Raw genomic sequence first — 25,224 nt, forward strand, 5'->3', positions numbered from 1 at the left:
AAGGTTTTGCGCACGCGCAGAAGAGCAAAGCGAGCACACGCGCGTGGCTTGCACACTTCTGAACCGGTAAGGAAGGTAAGTAGATTTCACCCCTGGACTAAATAACCTACAAGGTCCCTTCCAACTCTGTTAATTTGTATTATTATTATTATTATTATTAAATTGCTATGATGCCCTACTTGTGGTGGTGATGATGTTACCTAATTAGGGTAATGAAACCTCTGCAAGAAAACACACAAGCTCAGAGAGCTACAAATATTCTTCTTTGTTGGTGTCCTACTGGCGTTAGTACAGCGAATTTAAGAGTGAGCTAAGAATCAGATGATAGGTATGATTGTCTTATAATATCTGTCTGCGTGTGTGTTACATTCTTGTGATTTTCATGACATGCACCTATAAGTAAAGCAAACAAGGGTTTTTTTTTTTTTTTTCTATTTGCTCTACTTTTCTTTTTTCCAGATTACGATGCCGTGCTGACTGAGGCTGGAGATTACACCGCCAAGTACTTCAAACTGCGCAAGCTTTTTTCCAGCATGATAGGTAATTGCACGGACGAAGGAGCAGCTCCTCTGCCTTCTCTGGAGGCCGGTGGGGCCAGAGGAGCCCAGCTTGAAAACTGGCTCACCCCACTGGGCGTGTGGGACCCCCAGATGCTTCTGGTGTAGCTTCATTCTGTTGATCAGGCGGGGGGGGGCTGCTTTCTGGAGAGGGAGGTTTGTTATGAGACTGGTGACTTCCAAGGCTGTAAGGAAAGATGAGTCCTTATATAACAACATTAGTGGACTTAAAGAAAATGCTGATTGGAAAGAGGAGAGGGATGAGGACAGGCGGGAAGGGGAGGGAGGGAGAAAGGAAGGAATAGGGAGGGAGGGAAGGGGGTGGGAGTGGGAAGGGGAGGCAGGGAGGGAGGGAAAGAGAGAAACTTTTGTACATCTTCCCTTTTTCCTTCCTTCCTTCCTTCCTTCCTTCCTTCCTTCCTTCCTTCCTTCCTTCCTTCCTTCCTTCCTTCGTCTTTTCTTTGTAGAACTCTTCCCTGGGTAGTAAATACCTCCTCCCCAGTCTCCCTTTGTTTGTAAGCATTTTCTTTGACCCTGGGAAGAGGCTTTTTCAGTACTGTCTCCTTTGAGTCGGGCTTCATTCTGGATGACATTAATAAATTCCTGAATTTTCTCCGTAGTACACTAGCGCAGTGTTTTACCATTGCCTTCCTCCAGGGTGTGGGGTTTGTTTGTTTTTTCATCTTACCAGTTTAGCCAAGAGCCCTAACATTTCCTCCGTTTAGGGTTAACCGGGTCTGCCCATGCTTAGCTTTTGTAGATCAGCTAGGTCTTACACCTCATTCAACGCAGAGAATGATCCTCCCTCCCTCCCTCATCCCAAATTCACCTAACAACTGCCTTGTGTCAACTTGCAAAGCATCCCTGCTCTCGAGTTGCCATAGGCAGGGGGGATGGGAAAATGAACTTTGCAGCCACAGCGAGGCAGCACGTCAGTCAGAACAAAAGCACATTCCAGCCATATCTCTGTCAAGGCCATCTCCGAGGTTACCCACAGTGGCCAGAGGGGAGTGATCTCTACAACCCACAAAATTGCTTTGTTGGAGAATGTGACTGATGATACACCTTGGGGGGAGGGGGGAAACAGGGTCAGAGCCGGAACATAAATTAAGTGGGGTCAGAGTTGGCTTCACTTGGAGCGTGCCGACATGAAACTCCTGCTAAATAACTGGATTTCTTTTGAAGCTTGGCTTGAGGCTCATTATTTAATTAAGGCATCGGAACCCTGAAACCTTGCTTAGCAAGATAAATTTTGGGCTCAGTTGTGTTCATAAGTCAAGGACTAACTAAGCTCTTCTCAAGCCCCCCCAAAAATTGTGAAATTGAGTAATTTCTCCCACCAATCCAGTGCTTGAATTCAACCAGGTTCTTTTTCTTTCCTTCTCCAAAGAGACTCCTCTCCCTCCGCCTCCGATAATTTCACATAAAGCATCCTACGGGGCCATCCTGATGCAGCAATATATCTCACTGTGGGAATTGTTGTCGGGAATGGAGGTAAGTCATTCTCCAGGGAGGGATGTGCTCCAATTGGCCCAGATGATGGAAATGGAACAAACCACACATTAAAGAACTCAGCATGTATCTTATGTGTTTGGATATCGCTGGTGTGAGATGGATGGATAAGATGCACGCTTAAAATGGAATCATTGTAAAAGGTAAAGGTTCCCCTTGTACATATGTGCTAGTCGTTCCTGACTCTAGGGGGTGGTGCTCATCTCTGTTTCAAAGCCGAAGAGCCAACGCTGTCCGAAGACGTCTCCGTGGGCTCGTGGCCGGCATGACTCAACGCCAAAGGCGCACGGAACGCTGTTCCCTTCCCACCAAAAGTGGTCCATATTTTTCTACTTGCATTTTTTTATGTGCTTTCAGTTTGCTAGGTTGGCAGAAGCTGGGACGAGTAACGGGAGCTCACTCCCCGTTACGCGGTGCCAGGGATTCGAACCGCCGAACTGCCGACCTTTCGATCGACAAGCTCAGTGTCTTAGCCACTGAGCCACTTTGAATCATTGTGTTTGTATGCAAATATAATGAGAGGCCTGTGGAACTTAAGTTGCTTGAAAAGTCATTTGCAAGGTTAAATATGCATGTCTGAATGAACCCCAATCCTCTCATTCTGGTCCTTTCTTTCTTTCTTTCTTTCTTTCTTTCTTTCTTTCTTTCTTTCTTTCTTTCTTTCTTTCTTTCTTTCTTTCTTTCTTTCTTTCTTTCTTTCTTTCTTTCTTTCTTTTCTTTCTTTCTTTCTTTCTTTCTTTCTTTCTTTCTTTCTTTCTTTCTTTCTTTCTTTCTTTCTTTCTTTCTTTCTTTCTTTCTTTCTTCTTTCTTTCTTTCTTTCTTTCTTTCTTTCTTTCTTTCTTTCTTTCTTTCTTTCTTTCTTTCTTTCTTTCTTTCTTTCTTTCTTTTCTTTCTTTCTTCTTCTTTCTTTCTTTCTTTTCTTTCTTTCTTTCTTTCTTTCTTTCTTTCTTTCTTTCTTTCTTCTCCAGAGACTCAGGGCAGCTTACACTGCTTTTAAGCAATAGCCTTCATACTTTTGTACATATCTGCTTAGTAGGGCTTTTGGCCCCCCCCAAGCGGTGTTCTATTTTATACAAAGTCAGCTTATTGCCCCCACAAACCGGGTCCTCATTTTACCTACCTCGGAAGGATGGAAGGCTGAGTCAACCTTGAGCCTGGTGAGAATTGAACTCGCAGTAATTGCAGGCAGCTGGCAGCTAAATACTACTTTAACAGTAGTTTAGTCCACTGCACCACCAGGCTCCTAGTGTTATTTAACACTTTTTTTTTTTTTTTGGAGCAAGCAGAGGGACAATTCTGCATCCCTGAGAGATTATTTTGCATGGCATTTGGGGGGGAAAACCCTTAGCCTAGTTGTCTAAACTCTGCAGCATTCGAAGTGCCACAAACCCTTTGTCTCTCAGCTGGAAAGATTTCAGAAGAAGAAAAAAAAATATGGTTTCTTGATTTAGTTTCTGCAAACAAGCATTTGATGCTTTGCTTGGTGCCCATAATGCTCACCTATCCGAATCGATCACAGATTTCCAAGTTGACAAGGGACTAAGTCATGTCCTGTGTGTAAGCAGGAAGCCAGACATTAGCCAGGTCTTTGCTACGATTGGATCTTTCTTGGTTTGAATGACGTGATCCATGCAGGATCTGAAGAGGAGGTGTTACAGACACATTCACATGAAACCAAACTCAAAAACTCAAATTTAACACCAGCTGTCTGCAATTAAAGTAAGATCGAATCTCGCCAGGCTCAAGGTTGACTCAGCCTTCCATCCTTTCTAAGGTAGGTAAATTGAGGACCCAGTTTGTGGGGGCAATAAGCTGACTTTGTATAAATATACAAAAGTATGAAGGCTATAAATCAAATAAGGGCGGCATATAAATCAAATTAAAAAAAAAAAAATTTGTAGCTCAGGGTTGAAATGAGAAGCCTTTGGTGCTCTCTGAGCTTGGTTGTTTTCTTTCAGACCTTTCATTACCCAACTGAGTAACACCATCAGAGCTGGAAGGGGGTGGAGATTACAGGTGGGGAGGGGGAGGAGGATGACGATGACTATGGGGTCCTTGATGCTTTTTGAGCTTGGTTGTTTTCTTGGAGATCCCCAAGGTGCTTTTTTTCAAGAGGCAACTGGACTTTCTGGTTTTTCTTTGAAGACGTTTCGCTTCTCATCCTAGAAGCTTCTTCAGCTCTGACTGGATGGTGGGGAATGGAAGGATTTATACTCCTTGCAGACAGCTGGTCATTTGCATCATTTTAGGGAGTCGTTGAGGCCACCTGGAGGTTTGTCTGTGTCCTCAGGGTCACCTGAATGGTGCAAATGGGTGTGGAGCCTTTTTGGAACTGTCGAAAGGACTGCGTTGTAGACTGGAGATAGATAATGTTGAGAGAGGGCTGTTCAATTTTGTCATAGATGGCCTCTTTGATAAACCTCCAGGTGGCCTCAACGACTCTTTAAAAGGATGCAAATGACCAACTATTTGCAAGGAATATAAATCCTTCCATTCTCCACCATCAGTCAGCTCTGAAGAAGCTTCTTGGATGAGAAGTGAAACGTCTTCAAAGAAAAACCAGAAAGTCCAGTTGCCTCTTGAAAAAGCACCTTTGGGACAACCATGACTTGGATGACGGGGAATCTCTACAGACGTTTTCTTGGAGACGTTTCATTACCCAAACTAGGTAACTTCATCAGTGCCAGAAGGGACTTGTATGTAAACAGAGAGAAAATCTCACTCCCTTCTAGCACTGATGATATTACCTAGCTTGGGTAATGAAACGTCTACCGGAAAACAATCAAACTGTTCTATCCCCGTCACACACACGCACACACACCAACAGACGTTCAAGAGTTAAAGACCAAACCAGCCGGCAAAATCCTTTTCCTTATGATAACGGAACTTGGCAGCAACCTAGTGGCTGCCTGCCAAGAGTTTATTACTTACGAAGAGGAGAGATAACTTCTCCCCGCTTCTGGTACATCAAAGGAAACAGCTGAATAATTACAGAGTCAATCAAGTCCAAAGATAATCCAGCAAAGTCTATAGCAAAAGTCCGGCAATGCAGAATGGCGTGGAAGCTTTCAGCTTTGTTCGTCAGAAGGTTTGACTGGCCACCACACTCCCTTTTTTACCTTGTGGGGTGTGGTCCAGTGACTCAGCCTAATCTCGGGCACGCCTTTCCTTCTGTTGTGCGTGCTTATCTCTGTGACACTGGCGTGGATCCAGCCAAGACTCATTACCCTCATCACTGTCCATCTGTGGCTGCGTGGACGTGCTTGGCCCCAGCCCTATCTCTTGCCCTTTGGCGGACACCGAAGGCATTGCCAGAGAGGAGGGTCCTGGAGAGGGAGGCCTTGCCAACTCCTCTCCTTCACTCTCGGAGTCCTCTCCTACCAATGACACAGGCTCAGGTAACGGAGCCACAACACAAACTCAAAATGCAGCAAGCACCCTCAAAGCAAAACTCTATTTTTTTCTCCCTCCTTATTATCACCAAGGTGTTAACTTATTATGGAGCCGCATCTTGTTTCACGAACCCATTGAGGGTAAAAAAAAAAAAAACCAAACATCTTATTTCTTAGCAGTCGCTGTTAGGATCCTGTTCTGGTTTCTGGTTTCTGCAGATTGTGAAATCGGAATACCCCATTAACATGGAGAACCTGCCGATAAATAATGGGAACGGACAGGCGTTTGGCTACACCCTCTATGAGACGGTCATCCTTGGCGGAGGGACCCTGTATTCCCGGGATTACATCCGAGACCGAGCACAGGTGAGGATGGACGTGTGAGATTACTACCTCCTCCTGGGAGGGAAAAGCTGGCTCGATCTTAGTCAAGTCATAATTTACCCTTGGATCGAGGTGACTTTCTTGGAGTAAACAGATTGACACTCTGGTGCCATAATTCCCAGGTGTTTAGGTCATTTGGCCCTAATACAGGCAGTCCTCCACTTACGACAGTTTGTTTAGTGACTGTTTGAAGTTACAACGGCACTGGAAAAAGGGACATACACTAGTGGCCAAAATTGTGGAAACCTTTTGGGAAAAGTGTATTTTCTAAAACTAGCTCATAACACCACTTGTTTTTGGAGTCGTACCCTAAAATTATATATCAATGGAAAGATAATTTAATCAAGAATGTAATGCAATAACTTTTTATGAAGGATTTGCTATTAGAATAGCAGTTATAATATAAAGAAGAAAAGTGAAACATGTAGAAAAAAACGAGATATACAAAAATGATCACCATGTAAATTAATCCTTAGTTGGGTAACCTTTAGCATGAATGATGGCCTTATAACGTCTTCCCATGGAGTGAACCAAGTCTTTGAGTTCTGCAGCTGTTATCATATGAAACCAAGATTGAATGATGGCTTCTATTAACTGGGTTTTATTGCTGGGTGGCTTCTGACTAACAAGTTTCTTTAGATGGCTCCATAGATTTTCAATTGGGTTAAGAAGGTCTGGGCTATTCCCAGGCCATTCCAGCAGTGGAATAGGATTATCTTGAAACTCCAAAGACAAAGTGGTGTTATTAGCCATCAAACCTCAAAAATACACTTTTCCCAAAAGGTTTCAACAATTTTGGCCACTGCTGTATGACCATTTTTCACACCTATGACCATTGCAGCACCCCCATGGCCATGTCATCAAAATTCGGATGCTTGGCAATTGGTTCGTATTTATGATGGTTGAATGTTCCGGAGTCACTTGATTCTCTTGTGTGACCTTCTGACAAGCCAGATTCACTGAACAACCGTGTGACTCATTTAACAACTGCAGCAAACCTGGCAAGGAAAGTCGTAAAACGGGGGTGGGGGGGGACTCCCTTTACAAATTTCTCACTTAGAAACTTAAATGTCGGGCTCCATTGCGGTCGTACGTTGACAATTACCTGTAAGTGTTACACACATAATCTCCAGTTGTGCTCAGAAATCTGGTCTTTTAATATGGACTGCCTTATCTAGACCCTGTTCTGAAAGGTTTCCCTTTACCTGTTGACCCATTAAACTAGGTTTGAATGCTAGTTACCTGCTTTAAACACACAGAAGAAAGCTTTGGTGATCACAATTTACAGAACGCCATTAAAAGCAGAATATATATATATATATACATATTTTCTTTTTGTGGAACAACTGGATGGCCATCACCTGCTTAACTGTAACTTGCTGAGGCTGAATAATCGAGGTTTCCTTAATTAATTTCCCCTCATTCCCTTCGTTTCTATGATCTGTTTAAATGATTCTAATTATAACACGGCTACATCCGGTGCTTGGATCAGATTCCCACAGCTGCGATTCTCACCAGGTACTCCTGGCCTTCTCGTTGTTACGGTTTCTTAAATCCTCCTCTAATCTCCTGACTTTTGTGAAAATTAAAAGGTGTCTGTCTTTGATTTCTTTTCCTGCAGGTGTTTATTAATACTCGCTACATCGGTCACCTCGATTACAATGTACAGGAGCTGTCCATTCCTAACCTGCAGGTGAGCAGCTAGAAAAAACAGCTGGAATTGCAGATCTCCTTTACCTACCCAGATTTCTGCCTGCATCCCTGCTTCCTTTTCTTTCAAAAATTCAGGTATAGGTAGTTCTCGATTTACAACAGTTCGCTTAGTGACCGAACGGCACTGAAAAGAGTGACCTACGACCGTTTTTCACACTTCTGCAGCATGGTCACAGGTGTGAAGTTTCCGAAAGATGCCCTAATTAATTCATGAGCCACGAGCCAAACTTCAAAAGAAATACAGTCATTTGTTAGGAGCACCATTTCGGCAATATTTGGATGCAGTTAGTTAGAACTAATCCCACGTAGATTTACGTTCCCCTATGACCCTCTCTCTCCCCCTCCTCCCTGGCCGTGTCATAAATCACATTCTCCAATTAACCACTTTGGCTGGCTGTGAAACCCAACACTCTCCTACTGATTGCGGTAAGAAAGCATCTATGGAATGTAGTTTCAGTTAGGAAAATCAATCAGCTCCATCAGTTCTCTCTCCCTCCTGCTCATGGCAACTTGAAAGCTATATAAGTTGACAACGGGATTTATATTTAGAATGCTTGACAGCTGATTCACATTTATGACGGTTGCGGTGTCCCGGGGTCCCTTCATCCCCTTTTGCGACCTTCTGGCAACACAAGACCATGGGGAAGCCAGATTCACTTAACAACGGCCTTAACTAATTTAACAAATGCAGGGATTCACTTAACAAAGGTGGCAAGAGAAGTAATAAAATGGGGCAAGGCTCGTTTAGCAAAATTTCTCCCTTAACAGCACACATTTTGGGCTCCATTGTGGTCGTAAGTTGAGGATGATCTGTTTTTCCTTTCTTATCCCGTGCAGGGATATAGGCAGCTGCAAATTTTAGTCGAGAACTCCGGGAGAGTCAACTATGGGCTTAATCTGAATAACCAGCGGAAAGGTAAGTCACGCTGTTTACTGTTCTCGTGACTTTAATTGTAATTGAAAGAAAGTTTTGCCTGTATTGTCCGCTCCCTGCTTTAAAGCAACAACATTGAAGTTCTTTACGGATTTATACTCCTTACAGACAGCTGGTCATTTGCATCCTTTTTAGGGAGTCGTTGAGGCCGCCTGGAGGTTTATCTGTCATCGGGGTCACCTGAATGGTGCAAATGGCTGTGGAGCCTTCTTGGAACTGTTGAAAGGACTGTGTTGTAGACTGGAGATAGATGAAGTCGTATCTCTCCCCTTTTGTTGTGGCCCGTCAGCGGCCTGTGCAGCTAGTAGCTGATTCCGACAGCGAGGAGGCTGGTGTGGTGCTGCGCCAGCAGCCTGTGCAGCTGGCACTCGAGTTAGACAATGAGGAGGCTGGAGAAGATGTGGTATCAGAGGCGGGGATTCAGCCAGGGCCTTCAGAAGCTCCCTTAAGTGAAGAGGACAAAGAGGAGGAGCCTCTTCTCGATGCACAGGCATGCAGAGCTGCCAAAAAGCAGGAGTGGCTCCTCAGGAGGAGGTCTCCTCGAGAGTAAAGCTTGGGGCTAATTGGCCACTCCCTTAGCCTATTTAAGGAAGAATGCCGACTGAAGCAATTTGCAGGGAACAACTTCATTCACACTCCTTCGCGTCTGGATCTCAGTTCTTTGCAAATTGCTTCTGGGCTTTCTGCCAACCCTAGTAAGATTACGATTATTTATTCTTTGGATTCTTGTAAACTGTTAAGAAGGTTAATTAACAGCCTTTGTTTGAAAAAAAAAACTGATTTAATTTAGTAAACTAAGGTTTGTACAGACTTTGTGTGTGCTGCGTTCTTTGGGGTCCGTAGCTGGGGCAGGACACCCTCTGTTGGGAGAGGGCTGTTCAATTTTGTCATAGATGGCCCCTTCGATAAACCTCCAGGTGCCCTCAACGACCCTCTAAAAGGATGCAAATGACCAACTGTCTGCAAGGAGTATAAATCCTTCAATTCTCCATCCAGTCAGAGCCAAAGAAGCTTCTCGGATGAGAAGCGAAACGTCTTCAAGGATAAACAGAAAGTCCAGTTGCCTCTTGAAAAAAAACATCTTTGGGACAGTCATGACCTGGATGACTGAGAATCTCCATAGATACTCAGAAAGATGCATGAAGATTTCTAGTAGACACCAGAAAAGGTGTTAATAAGGGGGGTGGGAGGGGAAGCCAAGCAATCAGATTACAGAAGAATGAATTTAAAGTTCCAGGAAGACAGATTCTAGCTGAATGTGATGAATCAAATAATCTAATACTGATAGTATTCAACTTACAACAGTTCTTTTAGTGACCAAAGTTGCAACGGCCCTCAGAAAAGGGACTTAAGGATTGTTTTTTTTCACCCTTAACGACCGTTGCAGGCTCACGTCATCGAAATTCAGACCGTTGGCAACTGTCTCGCATTTATGACGGTTGTAAGCGTCCCTGGGGATCACGTGACCCACTTTTGCGACCTTCTGACGAGCAAAGTCAACGGGGAAGCCCTTTTCACTTAATAACCATGTGACTAGCTTAACGACTGCAGCCATTTGTTTAACCCAGGTGGCAGGAAGAGTCATAAAACGGGGCAAAACTCTCGCTTAGCGACATACATTTTGGGCTCAATTGTGGTCGTATGACAAGGACTGCCTGTAATAAGAGACACTTGGCAGCAAAATCATTTGTCACAAGGACACACACATACGCCCTTCTTGAATTGTTGAAACAGACGCTAGGAATCTTAAAAATTGGATCAGGAGAAATTGGACACAGAGTCCCATTCCAATCCGCTCAATGGATCAGATTCAAGGCCAAGAATCTTACAGTAGTGGCCAAAATTGTGGAAACCTTTTGGTGGGGGGGGGAGTGTATTTTCTAAAAATAGCTCATAACACCACTTTTTTTTTTTTTTTTTTGGAGTAGTAGCAATAAAATTATATATCAGTAGAAAGATAATTTAATCAAGAATGTAATGCAATAACTTTTAGGAAGGATTTGCTATTAGAAGAGCAGTTACAGTTTAAAGAAGAAAAGTGAAAGACGTAGAAAAAAACGAAATATACAAAAATGATCACCATAGAAAAAACGAGATATACAAAAATGATCACCACGTCAGTTAATCCTTAGTTGGGTAACCTTTAGCATGAATTACGGTCTTACAACGTCTTCCCATGGAGTGAACCAAGTCTTTTAGTTCTGCAGCTATTCTAATGTGAAACCAAGATGGAATGATGGCTTCTATTAACTGGGTTTTATTGCTGGGTCGCTTCTGACTAACAAGTTTCTTTAGATGGCTCCATTGATTTTCAATTGGGTGAAGGTCTGGGCTATTCCCAGGCCATTCCAGCAGTGGAATAGGATTATCTTGAAACTCCAAGTGGTGTTATTAGCCATCAAAGCTCAAAAATACACTTTTTCCCAAAAGGTTTCCACAATTTTGGCCACTACTATAGAATGAACAGCATCCTTGGCCACGACTGGCTGAAAGGAGCAGGATGGACTCTGTCGTTTGAAGATTAACAAAGAACAAAGGGGGGGGGGAGAGAAAGAGAGAGAGAGAGAGAGAGAGACAGACAGACAGAGAGAGTATGCCACAGCCAGGATTCCTTCACCGAAAAACCTCTGTGAAATAATGTCTTCATTAAGCCCCTATTCTGTTTTTGTAGGGAGTTGGCAGTTGCTCGTTTCCAAACCCTGCAAAGAGTTTCTCTTTTATTTTAGCTGTAATTGTATTTGCCTTTCTTTATTTGTTGCTGTGATTGAATTAGACACTACCCAAATTCAAGCTGACTCTCGACTGATAAATAATGACGTAAAAATCAATATAAACCCAAACCAAGATGAGATCCAGGCACAATGGACACACAAAAATATTCGTTCGTTCGTTCATTCATTCATTCATTCATTCATTCCAATACTCCAATATGAGCCGCAGTGGCGCAGTGGTTAGAGTGCAGTATTGCAGGCTACTTCTGCTGACTGCCGGCTGCCTGCAGTTTGGCAGTTCGAATCTCACCAGGCTCAAGGTTGACTCAGCCTTCCATCCTTCCGAGGTGGGTAAAATAAGGACCCAGATTGTTGGGGGCAAGAGGCTGACTCTGTAAGCCGCTTAGAGAGGGCCATAAAGCACTGTGCAGCGGTATATAAGTCTAAGCGCTATTGCTATTTGAGAGGCTGCCACAAAGAGAAGGGGGTCAACTTATTTCCCAAAGCAAGAAGTAATGGATGGAAACTAATCAAGGAGAGAAGCAACCTGGAATTAAGTCTCCTGTTTGAGCAGGGGGTTGGATTACAAGGCCTCCAAGGTCCCTTCCAGCTGATTCAGAATTGTGTGCCAAATACGGAGGGTGGCAGCAGCGGCTGCCGCTCTCGGCAACGGGCCGTGCCTCCCCTTTGAAAGGTGATTCATCAGCCTTGTCCCTGCTCCGCTCAACGTTTGCTCTCGTTTCTCTTGCAGGCTTAATTGGCGACATTGTTTTCAACAAAACCTCCTTGAGAAACTTCAAGATTTACAGCCTTGAAATGAAACCCAGCTTCATGGAAAGGTTTGCTCAGTGAAACTCGGCAACAACAGCAGCCCCTTCCCCGCTCCTCCCTCCCCCTCCCCTGCTTTTTCCGTTCCGGTGATTTGTTTCCCTCTTTCCCTTTGTTTACTGGAATTATGCTTGGCCAGGGTCCAAATCCTAGTTAGCAGCTCCACCTGCCAGCAATCTGGCATCTGGCAAAGAATTGGGCTGGTCGCTCTCAAACCCGCAGAGCCGTGCAGCAGCCCTTCTTAGCAGTGCCCGTTTTTCAATATAATTTCCCGCTTCCGTGCCAACTGGCACCGCCAGTATTGATAATGGTTTTATTTATTATTTTATTTATTTTATTAAATTTCTATACCGCCCTTCTCCCGAAGGACTCAGGGCAGTGAACAGCCAGAAGATAAAACACAGAGATACAAAATTTAAAATAAATTAAAACGAATTAAATAATTTAGGCTGAATTTTAAAATACCCCGTAATTAAACAGATTAAAATTTATGTTTAAAATTTAAATTTAAAAGAGGAGAAGATTTAGGCCAGGCCAGCTTGATGAAATAAAAACGTTTTAAGCGCGCGACGGAAGGTGCGAAGATCCAGGATCCTCCGTATCTCTGGGGGGAGCTCGTTCCAGATCGTAGGTGCCCCCACAGAGAAAGCTCTCCCCCTAGGGGCCGCCAGTCGACCTTGTTTGGCCGACGGCACCCGGAGGAGCCCCTCTCTATGGGAGCGTACTGGCCGGTGGGAGGCTATTGGTGGTAGCAGGCGGTCCCATAGATAACCAGGTCCTAAGCCATTTGATAGATAAAACTAGAAGAGTCAGGATGGCTATTGGACTGACTTTGATCAGTCACCAGGAGACGATGAGTTCTAGTACCTCCTTAGGGTGGATGACTTTGGGTCAATCACCAGGAGAAGGTGAGTTCTAGTTCCTCCTTAGGGTGGGTGACTTTGGGTCAGGCATCAGGAGATGGTGAGTTCTAGTTCCTCCTTAGGATGGGTGACTTTGGGTCAGTCACCAGGAGATGATGAGTTCTAGTTCCTCGTAGGGTGGGTGACTTTGGGTCAATCATCAAGAGATGGTGAGTTCTAGTTCCTCCTTAGGGTGGGTGACTGGGACAGTCACCAGGAGATGATGAGTTCTAGTTCCTCCTTAGGATGGGTGACTTTGGGTCAGTCACCAGGAGATGTGAGTTCTAGTTCCTCCTTAGGATGGGTGACTTTGGGTCAGTCACCAGGAGATGATGAGTTCTAGTTCCTCCGTAGGGTGGGTGACTTTGGGTCAGTCACCAGGAGATGTGAGTTCTAGTTCCTCCTTAGGATGGGTGACTTTGGGTCAATCACCAGGAGATGGTGAGTTCTAGTTCCTCCTTAGGGTGGGTGACTTTGGGTCAGTCACCAGGAGATGATGAGTTCTAGTTCCTCCTTAGGGTGGGTGACTTTGGGTCAGTAACCAGGAGATGATGAGTTCTAGTTCCTCCTTAGGGTGGGTGACTTTGGGTCAGTCACCAGGAGATGTGAGTTCTAGTTCCTCCTTAGGATGGGTGACTTTGGGTCAATCACCAGGAGATGGTGAGTTCTAGTTCTTCCTTAGGGTGGGTGACTTTGGGTCAGTCACCAGGAGATGTGAGTTCTAGTTCCTCCTTAGGATGGGTGACTTTGGGTCAATCACCAGGAGATGGTGAGTTCTAGTTCCTACTTAGGGTGGGTGACTTTGGGTCAGTCACCAGGAGATGATGAGTTCTAGTTCCTCCTTAGGATGGGTGACTTTGGGTCAGTCACCAGGAGATGATGAGTTCTAGTTCCTCCGTAGGGTGGGTGACTTTGGGTCAGTCACCAGGAGATGGTGAGTTCTGGTTCCTCCTTAGGGTGGATGACTTTGGGTCAAACATCAGGAAACTCTGAATTCAACTCCTGCCTTAGACATAAAGGCCAGCTTGGTGACTTTGACTTTGGGCCAGTCTTTCTCTGGTAGCCCATCCCACCTCACAAGGTTGTTGTTGTAGGGGAAATAGAAGGAGGCAGGCGTATTAAATATATTACCCACTTTCAGTTAATTATATAAAAAAAAATTAAGGTGAGATATGGATGGGTGGATGGAGGAAGGAAGGGAAGGAAGGAAGGAAGGAAGGAAGGAAGGAAGGAAGGAAGGAAGGTTCCACAATTACTCAAGCTTTTGAGATAAACATCAGCACTCTTGTACCTGACCAAGAACAAGCCAAGTTGGCTTAGGCTGTGTCGTGGTTTGAAACTGTTAGCTGGAGAACCACTAAGCAATATTGCCTTATTATTACTGAGCTTGGTGGTTTTCTTGCAGAGGTTTCGTTACCCAGAATAGATAACATCCTCAGTGCAAGCAAAGAGTGCAATTTGTGGAGCAGAGGAGAAGGAGGAGGAAGAGAAGGAAAAAGAGAAGGAGGAGGAGTGCTCGTCAAGCTAGCTAACGTCATTGGTGCTAGATTTAAATTTAGATCTTGACAGTTGCAAAATTGGACGGACCCCCCTCCCACCCCACCCTAAATGGACAATCCTGTAATACAACATTATTATTTTTTTTTCTGAATTGTGGAGGGCACAAATCATGATCTTTGGAACCGTTGCAGCCCCTGTGGCGCGAGTTCAAGTCCTTCCCCTGGATTTCTAGAAATGTGGGTTGAGGCGTTTGCAGAGGGGGGTGTCTTGCTTTCATTAGCCCCCCTCCCCTCCCGAAGCAAAGGAGGCAGCCTGGAACCCCTCCCTGCCCACCCGCTGCTGGAAGAAGAAAAGACTAGCCACCGAGGAGAGCAAGACAAAGCTTACTGAACCTGTGGAACTGACTGCCACAAGAAAAAGTGTCTTGCCAGCTTTAAAAAAATTAGCATTGATGATGTTATCTTGTTTGGATAATGAAACTTCTGCAAGAAAACCGCCAAGATCAGAGAGTACCAAGGACCCCCTCCGGTAGACCCTGAGCTACAAATATTCTCCTTTATTGCTCATTATTGTTTGCTGGTTACAGTACAGGCTGGAGTCATTTCAGTCTGGATTCTCGCCCTTTATAGGAGGGCAGGGGGCACTTCGAGGGAGGGAGGTTGGCTGATGGAGGAGGGAAGGGAAAGCACGGGTACTAGAGTCCTTGTAGTCTAGAGGCCTCTGGCTGGATAACAGCAATCACAGAGGTAAGCACTTCAAAGCTATAATAGCCGGGAGGCACCCTTGAGGCCATCAGTTCCAACTCCTGCCATCTGCAGAAATCCCAATAAATGCCAGCTTTTGACAAAGGGCTCTTCTGTTTTCTCTCTCTCCTTCCTTTCAAAATATCCTTGTGCAGTTCAGAGCGAGGGGGACGGTGTTTTTTAAATCTCGTTAACAATCCTCAAAAAGGTGCCCAAAATTTGGCACGCTTGGTTGTCAAGTTCCCTCCTTCCCCCTCCCGTTTTCCAAACCGTTGAAATTTGTTGTCAGCAGGGATGGTGGTTTTGAACACCAATTCACAGAACAGAACAGAAGCAGAGGAAGTTCGCCGAATTGCAAAACGCCACAACGGCAAAAGTTAAAAGGAGCCGCGCGGCAATTAAACGCAGCCAGCCTGCTTACCGCAGGGATCCAAACTGCACCTGCCAGACGGCTGCCTAAACTCACCTTGAAGCAGGGGTGAAATGCTCCCGGTTCGGACCAGATCGCCTGATCCGGTAGCGATGGAGGCGGGTGGTTCGGAGAACCGGTAGCAAAAATCCCTGCCCCCCCCCCCCATCCCATGCCCAGCTGAGCCGCACAATCATCAGAGGCTTTTTTTTCCCCCTTTTAAAAGCATTTTTTCTACAACCTCTTCGGCCGAAAAAATGCTTTTAAAAGTAAAAAAAAAAAAAAAAAAAGCCTCTGATGATCGCGCGGCTCAGCTGGGATCGTCACAGGCTTTTTTTCTTTTAAAAGCCTCTGACGATCCAAGCTGAGTTGCCTGATCGGTAGAGGCATTTAAAAGAAAAAAAAGCCTCTGACGATCAGGCAACTCAGCTGGGATCGTCAGAGCCTTTTGAAAGCATTTTTTTACAACCTCTTCGCCAAAGAGGTTGTAGAAAAAATGGTTTTAAAAGTAAAAAAAAAAAAATGGCCACGCCTACCCAGTCACATTACCCCACCACCACCAAGCCGTGGCCACAGAACCGGTAGTACCAAATTTTAGATTTCACCACTGCCTTGAAGGTGTCTCTCAAGAGGAGCCTGTCATCTCTCCGGGTCACTGGTTACATGGGTGAACATTTCTTAAGATGTTCTGGGGTGGTCTTTGTTGCTCTTTGAGCTTGGTTTACTTACAGACATTTCGTGACCCAACTAGGTAACGTTATCAGTGTTAGACGGGAACGGGTTTGCTCTGTAGAGCAGGGGTCTCCAACCTTGGCAGCTTTAAGACTTGTGGATTTCAACTCCCAGCAAAGCTGGCTGAGGAACTCTGGGAGTTGAAGTCCTCAAGTCTTAAAGTTGTCAAGGTTGGAGACCCCTGCTCTAGAGCACTGTGGCTCAGTGGCTAAGACACTGGGCTTGTCGGTCAGAAAGGTCGGCAGTTCGGCGGTTCGAATCCCTAGTACAGGTCTCCTGTGCGAGGTGAGCAGGGGGTTGGAGTAGATGACCTCCAAGGTCCCTTCCAACTCTGTTACTGTTAAACTGATGACATTACCTAATTGGGTAATGAAACGTCTGCAAGAACACAACCACGCCCAGAGACCACCCAAGGACCTCAACGGTTCAACCCCCAGCTACACATATTCTTTTCTATCCGTCTTAGAAGTTCTTCTGACGTTTGCAAACTGGAATCTCAGTGGGTCCCTTAGCATATCTCCAAGAGCCTTGGTGGCGCAGCACACTAAAGTGCTGTTAAGTAGCACCAGCTGCCTGCAATTACTGCAAGTTCGAATCTCACCAGGCTCAAGGTTGACTCAGCCTTCCATCCTTCCGAGGTAGGTAAAATGAGGACCTGGATTGTGGGGGGAATAAGCTGACTTTGTATAAAAAAGAACACCGCTTAGAGGGGGGCAAAAGCTCTACTAAGCAGGTATATACAAAAGTATGAAAGCTATTGCTTAAAAGCATTGTAAGCCGCCCTGAGTCTCTGGAGAAGGGGGGCATATAAATTTTATTTATTTATTTATTTTTCATATTTGTATACCGCCCTACTCCCGAAGGACTCAGGGCGGTGAACAGCCATAATAAATACAAATACATATAGAAATTGAACCAATAAATAAATAAATATCTCGCCAGGTTTTCAAATGCCCAGCTGAAAGAATCTCAATTTTTTTTGAAGTAAGAGTTTGACCCGAGGGGTGATGAACGATGTTGAGGATGTCTACGAAAGTATACTCAAGAGAAAGTTGCTAGAAAGTAGGGGAAAGGCATGCATTACCCAAAAAGCAAGACTTACAAAGGAGAGTATTTGTAGCTCAGGGTTGAAATGAGGGGCCCCTTGGTCCTTGATGTTGATGGAGCCTTGGTACTACAGTGGTTTAAAGCACCCTGTTATTAACACAGCTGCCTGCAATTTACTGCTGGTTCGAATCTCTCCAAGGCTCAAGGTTGACTCAGCCTTCCATCCTTTCTAAGGTAGGTTAAATGAGGACCCAGTTTGTGGGGGCAATAAGCTGACTTTGTATAAATATACAAAAGTATGAAGGCTATTGCTTAACGCACTGTAAGCCGCCCTGAGTCTCCGGAGAAGGGCGGCATATAAATCAAATTTAAAAAAAAATAAAAAATGGTGAAGTTACCTAATTTGGGTAATGGAACCTCTGCAAGAAAACTACCAAGTTCAGAGAATACCAAGGATTCCTCAAGCAAGGCCTAGCATCAAAACTGATTGGGGATGCTGATGGATTTTTTTCTCTCCCGAAGATGATTATTCCTCCTCTTCCTCCTCCTCCTCCTCTCCAGAATACCCCCTCCCCTTCTAGCACTGATAATGTTACCTAGTTTAGGTAATGAGCCTTGGTGGCGCAGCAGACTAAAGCGCTGTTAAGTAGCACTAAGCTGCCTGCAATTACTGCAAGTTCAAATCTCACCAGGCTCAGGTTGACTCAGCCTTCCGTCTTTTCGAGGTAGGTAAAATGAGGACCCGGATTGTGGGGGCAATAAGCTGACTTTGTATAAAAAAAGAACACCACTTAGGGGAGGCCGAAAGCCCTACTAAGCAGGTATATACAAAGGTATGAAGGCTATTGCTTAACGCATTGTAAGCCGCCCTGAGTCTCCAGAAAAGGGCGGCATATAAATCGAACAAACAAACAAACAAACAAACAAACAAATAAATAAATAAATAGCAAGAAAACTACCAAGCTCAGAGAGCACCAAGGACTCCATAATCATTCTCCTCCTCCTCCTCCTCCTCCTCCTCCTCCTCCTCCTCCTCCTCCTCCTCCTCCTCCTCCTCCTCCTCCTCCTCTCCACAATACCCCCTTCCCTTCTAGCACTGATAATGTTACCTAGTTTAGGTAATGAAACATCTGCAAGAAAACCCAAGCTCAGAGAGCAGCAAGGACCCCATAATCCTCCTCCCCCTCCTCCTCCTCCTCCTCCTCCTCCTCTCCACAATACCCCCTTCCCTTCTAGCACTGATGATCTTACCTAATTTAGGTAATGAAACATCTGCAAGAAATCTACCAAGCTCAGAGAGTACCAAGGACCCCATAATCCTCCTCCTCCTCCTCCCCCTCCTCCTCCTCCTCCTCCTCCTCTTCCTCTCCACAATGCCCCCTCCCCTTCTAGCACTGATGATCTTACCTAATTTAGGTAATGAAACATCTGCAAGAAAGCCAAGTTCAGAGCACCAAGGATCCTTCAAGCAGGACCTAGTCTACATCAAAACCGATTGGGGATGCTGATGGATTTTTTTTCCCCACCTGGTGATCCCTTTGAAGAAACTACCTTTTCTTTCTCCCCTAGTCTACGAGGCGCGTCCCCCTGGAGTGCCATCCCTGACAGCGCGGTGGGCCCCGCCTTCTTCCGAGGAACACTCCAAGTACAGTATGTGCCTCAGGATACGTTCCTGAAGCTGGAGGTAAGTTGTTGATAGGTTGACCAGAGCCCTAAAAAGGAGATGTACAAGGTGTAGGATAAATGTAGATCAGCCAGGGGTGAAATGTAAAATTCGTTACTACGGGTTTTGTGGGCATAGCTGGGGGGGGGGGAGTAATGTGACTGGGTGGGCGTGGCCAACTTGTTTTTTTTTTTTTTAATTTTAACTTTTCAAAGCATTTTTTCTGCAAATGCAAAAGAATGCTTTGAAAAGCCTCTGCCGATCAGGAACACAGCTGGGATGGTCAGAGGCTTTTCAAAGCATTTTTGTAACCACCTCTTCCGCTGAAGAGGTTGCAGAAAAAAAATGCTTTGAAAAGTCTCTCTGACGATCAGGCAACTCAGCTGGGATCATCAGAGAGACTTTTATTTTATTTTATTTTATTTTTGAATTTGTATACCGCCCTTCTCCCTGAGGACTCAGGGCGGTGAACAGCCAAATAAAAACATCAAATACAAATATTAAAACACATTTAAAAATATATATATAGATTTGGCCCCATTAATTAAAACGATAAACAAAACAAAACAATTAAAAAACCCTTAAAAAGAAATTAAGCCAGCCCGGCTTGTTGAAAAAAGAAAGTTTTAAGGGCACGGCGGAAGGCACTTTTAAAAGCATTTTTTTCCTGCAACCTCTTCCAGGGAAGAGGTGGTTAAAAAAATGCTTTGAAAAGCCTCTGAGATCCCAGCTGAGCTGCGCGATCATCAGAGGCTTTTTTTTTTTACTTTTAAAAGCATTTTTTTTGGTGGAAGAAGTTGTAGAAAAAATGCTTTTAAAAGCAAAAAAAAAAAAGCCTCTGATGATCGTGTGGCTCAGCTGGACATGGTGGAGGGGGCGGGCGCAGGGATTTTTGCTACCGGTTCTCCAAACCACTCGCCCCCATCGCTACCGGATCGGGTGATCCGGTCTGAACTGGGAGCATTTCACCCCTGAGATCAGCCCAATTCGGCCTGGATTTATCGGCGCCTGCTTTCCTAGATGAAACGGCCTTAATTGTGCCTCGGTTCGTGGTTGCCTATCGGCATTTTGTGGTGGTAAGGCACTGGAAGGGAAAGGAAACAATTGGACGGCCAATTGTATACTTCCAGTTAGTATTCTTTCCACGCATTTGGGATTGACCTGTTATTTTGTTAGCATCCATGTGTTGACAATAGTTTAAAACGTGTGCTTGGCTCAGAATACTTAATTTGTAAAGATGAATATGCATTTGTCCTCTCTCTCTTTCTTTTTTTTATTCTTAGTTTTTTGCAGCAGGAACTAGAAAAAATATGTGTAGGGCTTCTAGCACCACTGCAGTAGTTTCTGAAACGTGGCTTATTGGATGTGATTCTCAGGGCATTTCATTATTGAGGTGACACCTGTCACCTGTAAGGGCACCAGGTGGTCCATCAGAGAATTCTATAATATCTCAGTCCATTTATAGTGGGATCCTCTTTTGTGTTTGCAGGGCTGGGAAAAGGGAGTTGTATTTGTCAATGGCCAGAACCTCGGTCGCTACTGGAAAATTGGTCCTCAGGAAACTCTCTACCTCCCGGGAACCTGGCTCCAACAAGGGTACAACGAAGTGAGTTGCTTAATTTGAATCTTGCTCTCTTTCTTTTCATGTCTCTCAATTTACTCCGGACCAGTTTGGTCTAGTGGTGAAGACACCAGGTTATAATCCAGGAGACTGGGAGTTCTACTCCCACCTTATGCTTGAAATCTGGCTGGTGACTTTGAGCCAATTACCAGGAGACTAGGAGTTCTACTTCCACCTTAGGCTTGAAATCTAGCGGGGTGACTTCAATCACCAGGAGACTGGGAGTTTCAGTCCCACCTTAAGTATGAAAGTTGACTGGGTGAGTTTGAGCCAATCACCAGGAGACTGGGAGTTCTACTCCCACCTTATGCTTGAAATCTGGCTGGGTGACTTTGAGCCAATTACCAGGAGACTGGGAGTTCTAGTCCCACCTTAAGTATGAAAGTTGACTGGGTGAGCTTAAGCCAATCACCAGGAGACTGGGAGTTCTACTCCCACCTTATGCTTGAAATCTGCCTGGGTGACTTTGAGCCAATTACCAGGAGACTAGGAGTTCTACTTCCACCTTAGGCTTGAAATCTAGCGGGGTGACTTCAATCACCAGGAGACTGGGAGTTTCAGTCCCACCTTAAGTATGAAATCTGCCTGGGTGACTTTGAGCCAATCACCAGGAGACTAGGAGTTCTACTTCCACCTTAGGCTTGAAATCTAGCGGGGTGACTTTAATCACCAGGAGACTGGGAGTTTCAGTCCCACCTTAAGTGTGAAAGTTGACTGGGTGAGCTTGAGCCAATCACCAGGAGACTGGGAGTTCTACTCCCACCTTATGCTTGAAATCTGCCTGGGTGACTTTGAGCCAATCACCAGGAGACTAGGATTTCTACTTCACTTTAGGCTTGAAATCTGGCGAGGTGACTTTGAGCCAATCACCAGGAGACTGGGAGTTCTAGTCCCACCTTAAGTATGAAAGTTGACTGGGTGAGCTTGAGCCAATCACCAGGAGACTGGGAGTTCTACTCCCACCTTATGCTTGAAATCTGCCTGGGTGACTTTGAGCCAATCACCAGGAGACTGGGAGTTCTAGTCCCGCCTTAGGCATGAAATCTGGCTGGGTGACTTTGAACCAGTCTCCCAGGAGACTAGGATTTCTACTTCACTTTAGGCTTGAAATCTGGCGAGGTGACTTTGAGCCAATCACCAGGAGACTGGGAGTTCTAGTCCCACCTTAGGCATGAAAGTTGACTGGGTGGGTTTGAGCCAATCACCAGGATACTGGGAGTTTCAGTCCCACCTTATGCTTGAAATCTGGCTGGGTGACTTTGAGCCAATCACCAGGAGACTGTGAATTCTAGTCCCCCACGTTAGGCATGAAATCTGGCTGGGTGACTTTGAACCAATCACCAGGAGACTGGGAGTTCTAGTCCCGCCTTAGGCATGAAAGCCAGCTGGGTGATTTTGGGCCAGTCCCTCTTCCTCAATCCAACCCACTTCACGGAGCTGATGTCATGGGGAAAAAATGGGAAGAAGGAGTATGTGCAAAAGAAAAGCACTCTTTTATCTGAGCTAGGTTGTCCCTTCCTTTCTTCTTTCTTCTCCAGATCGTTATATTTGAGGAGCGTCTTGGAGGCCGCATCATCCATTCCACAGATCTGGCTTTCTTGGGAAGGGTTCAGTACGTGACCTGATCTCTTCCTGCTTGCCCCGCCTACTCCACTGGTAGTAATGGTTAAGGTTATGCTTCTTAACTGAACGCGGGAGGTAAGAAAGTCTGAATGCAGAACTTCCTCCCTCCCGTTGTGAAAACCGTGCCCCGTATCCTTATATTTTCTAGTTATGGGTGGAGTTTGGCCAAGGGAGGCCCGCCCGGTGAGTTAATTTAGGAGGTTGACTTCAGAGTACTTGAAGAAAGAAAGATGCCCAGATAGTTAGGAACATTCTCCTAAAGGAACTCAAGACTTTACTACAAGTTCTCGTAGATGCTAAGGACCTGGCAAAAGAACGAATCTTCGCACGAGAGATCCGATGAATTGAAACAGCCGATCTGCAGCGGTTTGACGTCGACCGGCCTTTCGGTTGCCGCTGGAAAAGGAACATTTTTTTTTTTTTTGCATCTCTTAATAGTCCACGTTGGGTCTTTCCAGACCATTGAAGCTGCACAGTTTCAGTCCCCTGAGTTAGTCCTTAGGCAGGCTGTGAAGGAATGTTATTTTTTTTTTTAACAGCTTTGCCTTCGTTCGGTTGTTCCAAGCCAGCTCTTAAAGGAAGGAACGCCACGTTTCAGCGTACAAAATGCCACTTTCGATGGGCACTTCCACGCAAAGCCAATGGGAATTGCATTTCAGTGACATGTTAATGGATTTTGGGGGGGGGGGATGTTGGAATTGGGCTTCATCCAAGCTACAGAGAACACCGATAACATCTTGCAACTCTCCTCAGCTCGACCACAGGTTCTGGAGATCGCCAATCATAAAGGGTGGGTGCTGGGCCAGGCGTGGGTGGGATCGGGATGTACCTTTGCTTCAAGACTTCACACGTACTCACCCGCTGCTAAATTCTCGGAGCGCCCCCTTGAGCCAGGAGGAAGCTCCAACCTAAGCCCCCACATGTAGAGAACCCCACCCTCTCCAAAGACCAGCTGAAAACTGTGCCGTTTCCGAAAATAGAGACGTCCGGCAAAACGTCACACAATGTCCGTCGTACACCCCCCTCCCCCAAACTAGGTTGTGATTCTGTGCAGCGCGCTTCGGCCGGTCGCAACAGGCGCCCCTCCCTCAGCAAAAACGGGACTTGCAACTCTCGATACATCCGCAGCCGTTTTAAGCTTTCTAGACTGGATCTCCTCAAGGGGCCTCCGAAGTCCCAATCCTGAACGCAGCTCCGTTTTTGGAGATCATCCTCGGGATTATGTCGGCTTGCGTCGAGACTCGACTCGACCGCGTCTCTTCGTTTCTGAGGCAGGATCCAAAGGATTGGAGGTTCAGCCCGAAAGGGTGCTTTGAGGGCATTTCCGAATAATTCGTCAAAGGCGGAATTGGATCCGGTTTTTAAAAAATGATCTTTTTCGTGCTTTTTTTTTTTTTAAAGAAAAAAGGCACAACATGGCCACATTCTCCTAATATGACGTTCCCCTAATATGACGCCCTCCAGTGCTTTTGAGGCACAACCTATGACCCCAGAAGACCAGTGGATGATGGATCTTGTATCCCTAACCTTGTGGGAAGCACCGGGTGGAAAAAAAGCTGCTTTAAGCCATATACGTCCAGTCTTTATCTCCTGCTGTCTCTTCCCTCCTTAATCAAGACCTCAGTTTCCCTGTTGGAGCCAAGTGGTGTAATAACCGTGGGCACAATCGGTGCCCAGTGTCCTCTTGCCAGCCTGCTGTTGGTTATGTATTGCAGGCACCCACCCCAGACATATACCCCACCCCGAATAAATTCGGCGCTTGGTTTTCCAACTATAATTCAGGTTGATTGTCACGAGGCAGTTGAATTGTGATCCTGGCCTTCCCCTTTACAGGTTAAGGGATTGGAGAGTGAGGTGTCCAACCTTGGCAACTTCAAGATTCGTGGACTTCAACTCCCAGAATGCCCTAGCCAGCCATGCCATGCTGGGAATTCTGGGAGTTGAAGTCCACAGGTCTTAACATTGCCAAGGTTGGGCATCCTTTCTCTAATTCTAGCTTATCAAAAACCATCTTTCATTCTGTTTATGAAATGAACCACAGTTGAATTGAAAACATAAGGTACAGCTGTAAAACAAAAAACAAAAAACAGAAGACAAAGAGGTGGGGAAAAGCGGCACCCCTTCCACCAGTTCTGTGCTCTGCAACTCTCCGGAGCCCTGATAGCAAAGATTTAAACCTTTGGATGCCTGCCAGAGCCTATCACCGCCTGCCATCCATCACGTGCTCTTTTGCCAAAAAAAAAAAAAAACACGGAAGGAAAATTGGGATGAATCATTGCAATTTTCTTTTTGGTCTGTGATTTGCTACAGCCGGGCAGAGTTATAGCCATAAAATGGAGAGAGAGAGAGAGAGAGGAAGGGCAAAAGAAGAAAAACACACATACACACCAGCAGAAAGAACGGTGATCGGAAAGACGTGTTTCGCTGAGAAAACCGAATTTTCTTTTTTTTTTAAAAAAAAAGAAAGAATTGCCTCTCGTTTTCCCCTTTAATTAAAGGTTTGGGCTGGTGTTTTTGTTCCGCGGATTAAATTCCGTATCGTTGGATGTGAATTTGATTCAAATGCTGTTTTCCCCTACCGACAGTGACCGAGGTTTTGAATTTTTTTCAGGAAAGTCGTATTAAGGCCTAGTTGGTTTGTTGGTTCGGGTTTTTTCCCCCTCCCCCTGTGACTGGTTTGCTAGATATTTGTAATAAATAAAGGGGGGGGAAAAAAAGGAAATTTATCTCTTATTATTTATTGGCGCCATGGTCGTTTTCTCTATCGCGAGAGGGCTGCCATTAGTCCCGAGCACGATTTGAGTCCACACCGCCTTATGCATCTTAGTCATTCAGGTTAAAGATTAAAAAAAAAAGCCTTTTTTTTTCCGTTCTTTTTTTCTTTTTTCTTTTTTTTTGCTCTACAATTTTACATTACTTTCCTTTCCAAAAAGCTACAATTGTGCTTTGCCTT

General features: G+C 45.2%; 1 protein-coding gene across 1 annotated transcript in view; it reads left to right on the forward strand.

Annotated features, from left to right (window-relative positions):
* The window catches only part of GLB1L2 (galactosidase beta 1 like 2), a 66,772-nt gene extending 41,805 nt beyond the window's left edge, over positions 1–24,967 (forward strand). The window contains exons 11-19 of the mRNA XM_070952455.1: positions 460–540; positions 1,948–2,051; positions 5,681–5,827; positions 7,467–7,538; positions 8,396–8,474; positions 11,955–12,042; positions 18,934–19,048; positions 20,517–20,633; positions 22,187–24,967. Of these exons, the coding sequence (XP_070808556.1) occupies positions 460–540; positions 1,948–2,051; positions 5,681–5,827; positions 7,467–7,538; positions 8,396–8,474; positions 11,955–12,042; positions 18,934–19,048; positions 20,517–20,633; positions 22,187–22,273 (890 nt within the window). The 3' untranslated portion in view covers positions 22,274–24,967. The remainder of the gene's footprint in view (positions 1–459; positions 541–1,947; positions 2,052–5,680; positions 5,828–7,466; positions 7,539–8,395; positions 8,475–11,954; positions 12,043–18,933; positions 19,049–20,516; positions 20,634–22,186) is intronic.
* Positions 24,968–25,224: the final 257 nt, after the last annotated feature.

The sequence above is a fragment of the Pituophis catenifer genome, unplaced genomic scaffold (assembly GCF_029215685.1).
Source record: "Pituophis catenifer annectens isolate HBS135680 unplaced genomic scaffold, rPitCat1.0.hap2 SCAF_12, whole genome shotgun sequence".
NCBI lineage: Eukaryota > Metazoa > Chordata > Lepidosauria > Squamata > Colubridae > Pituophis > Pituophis catenifer.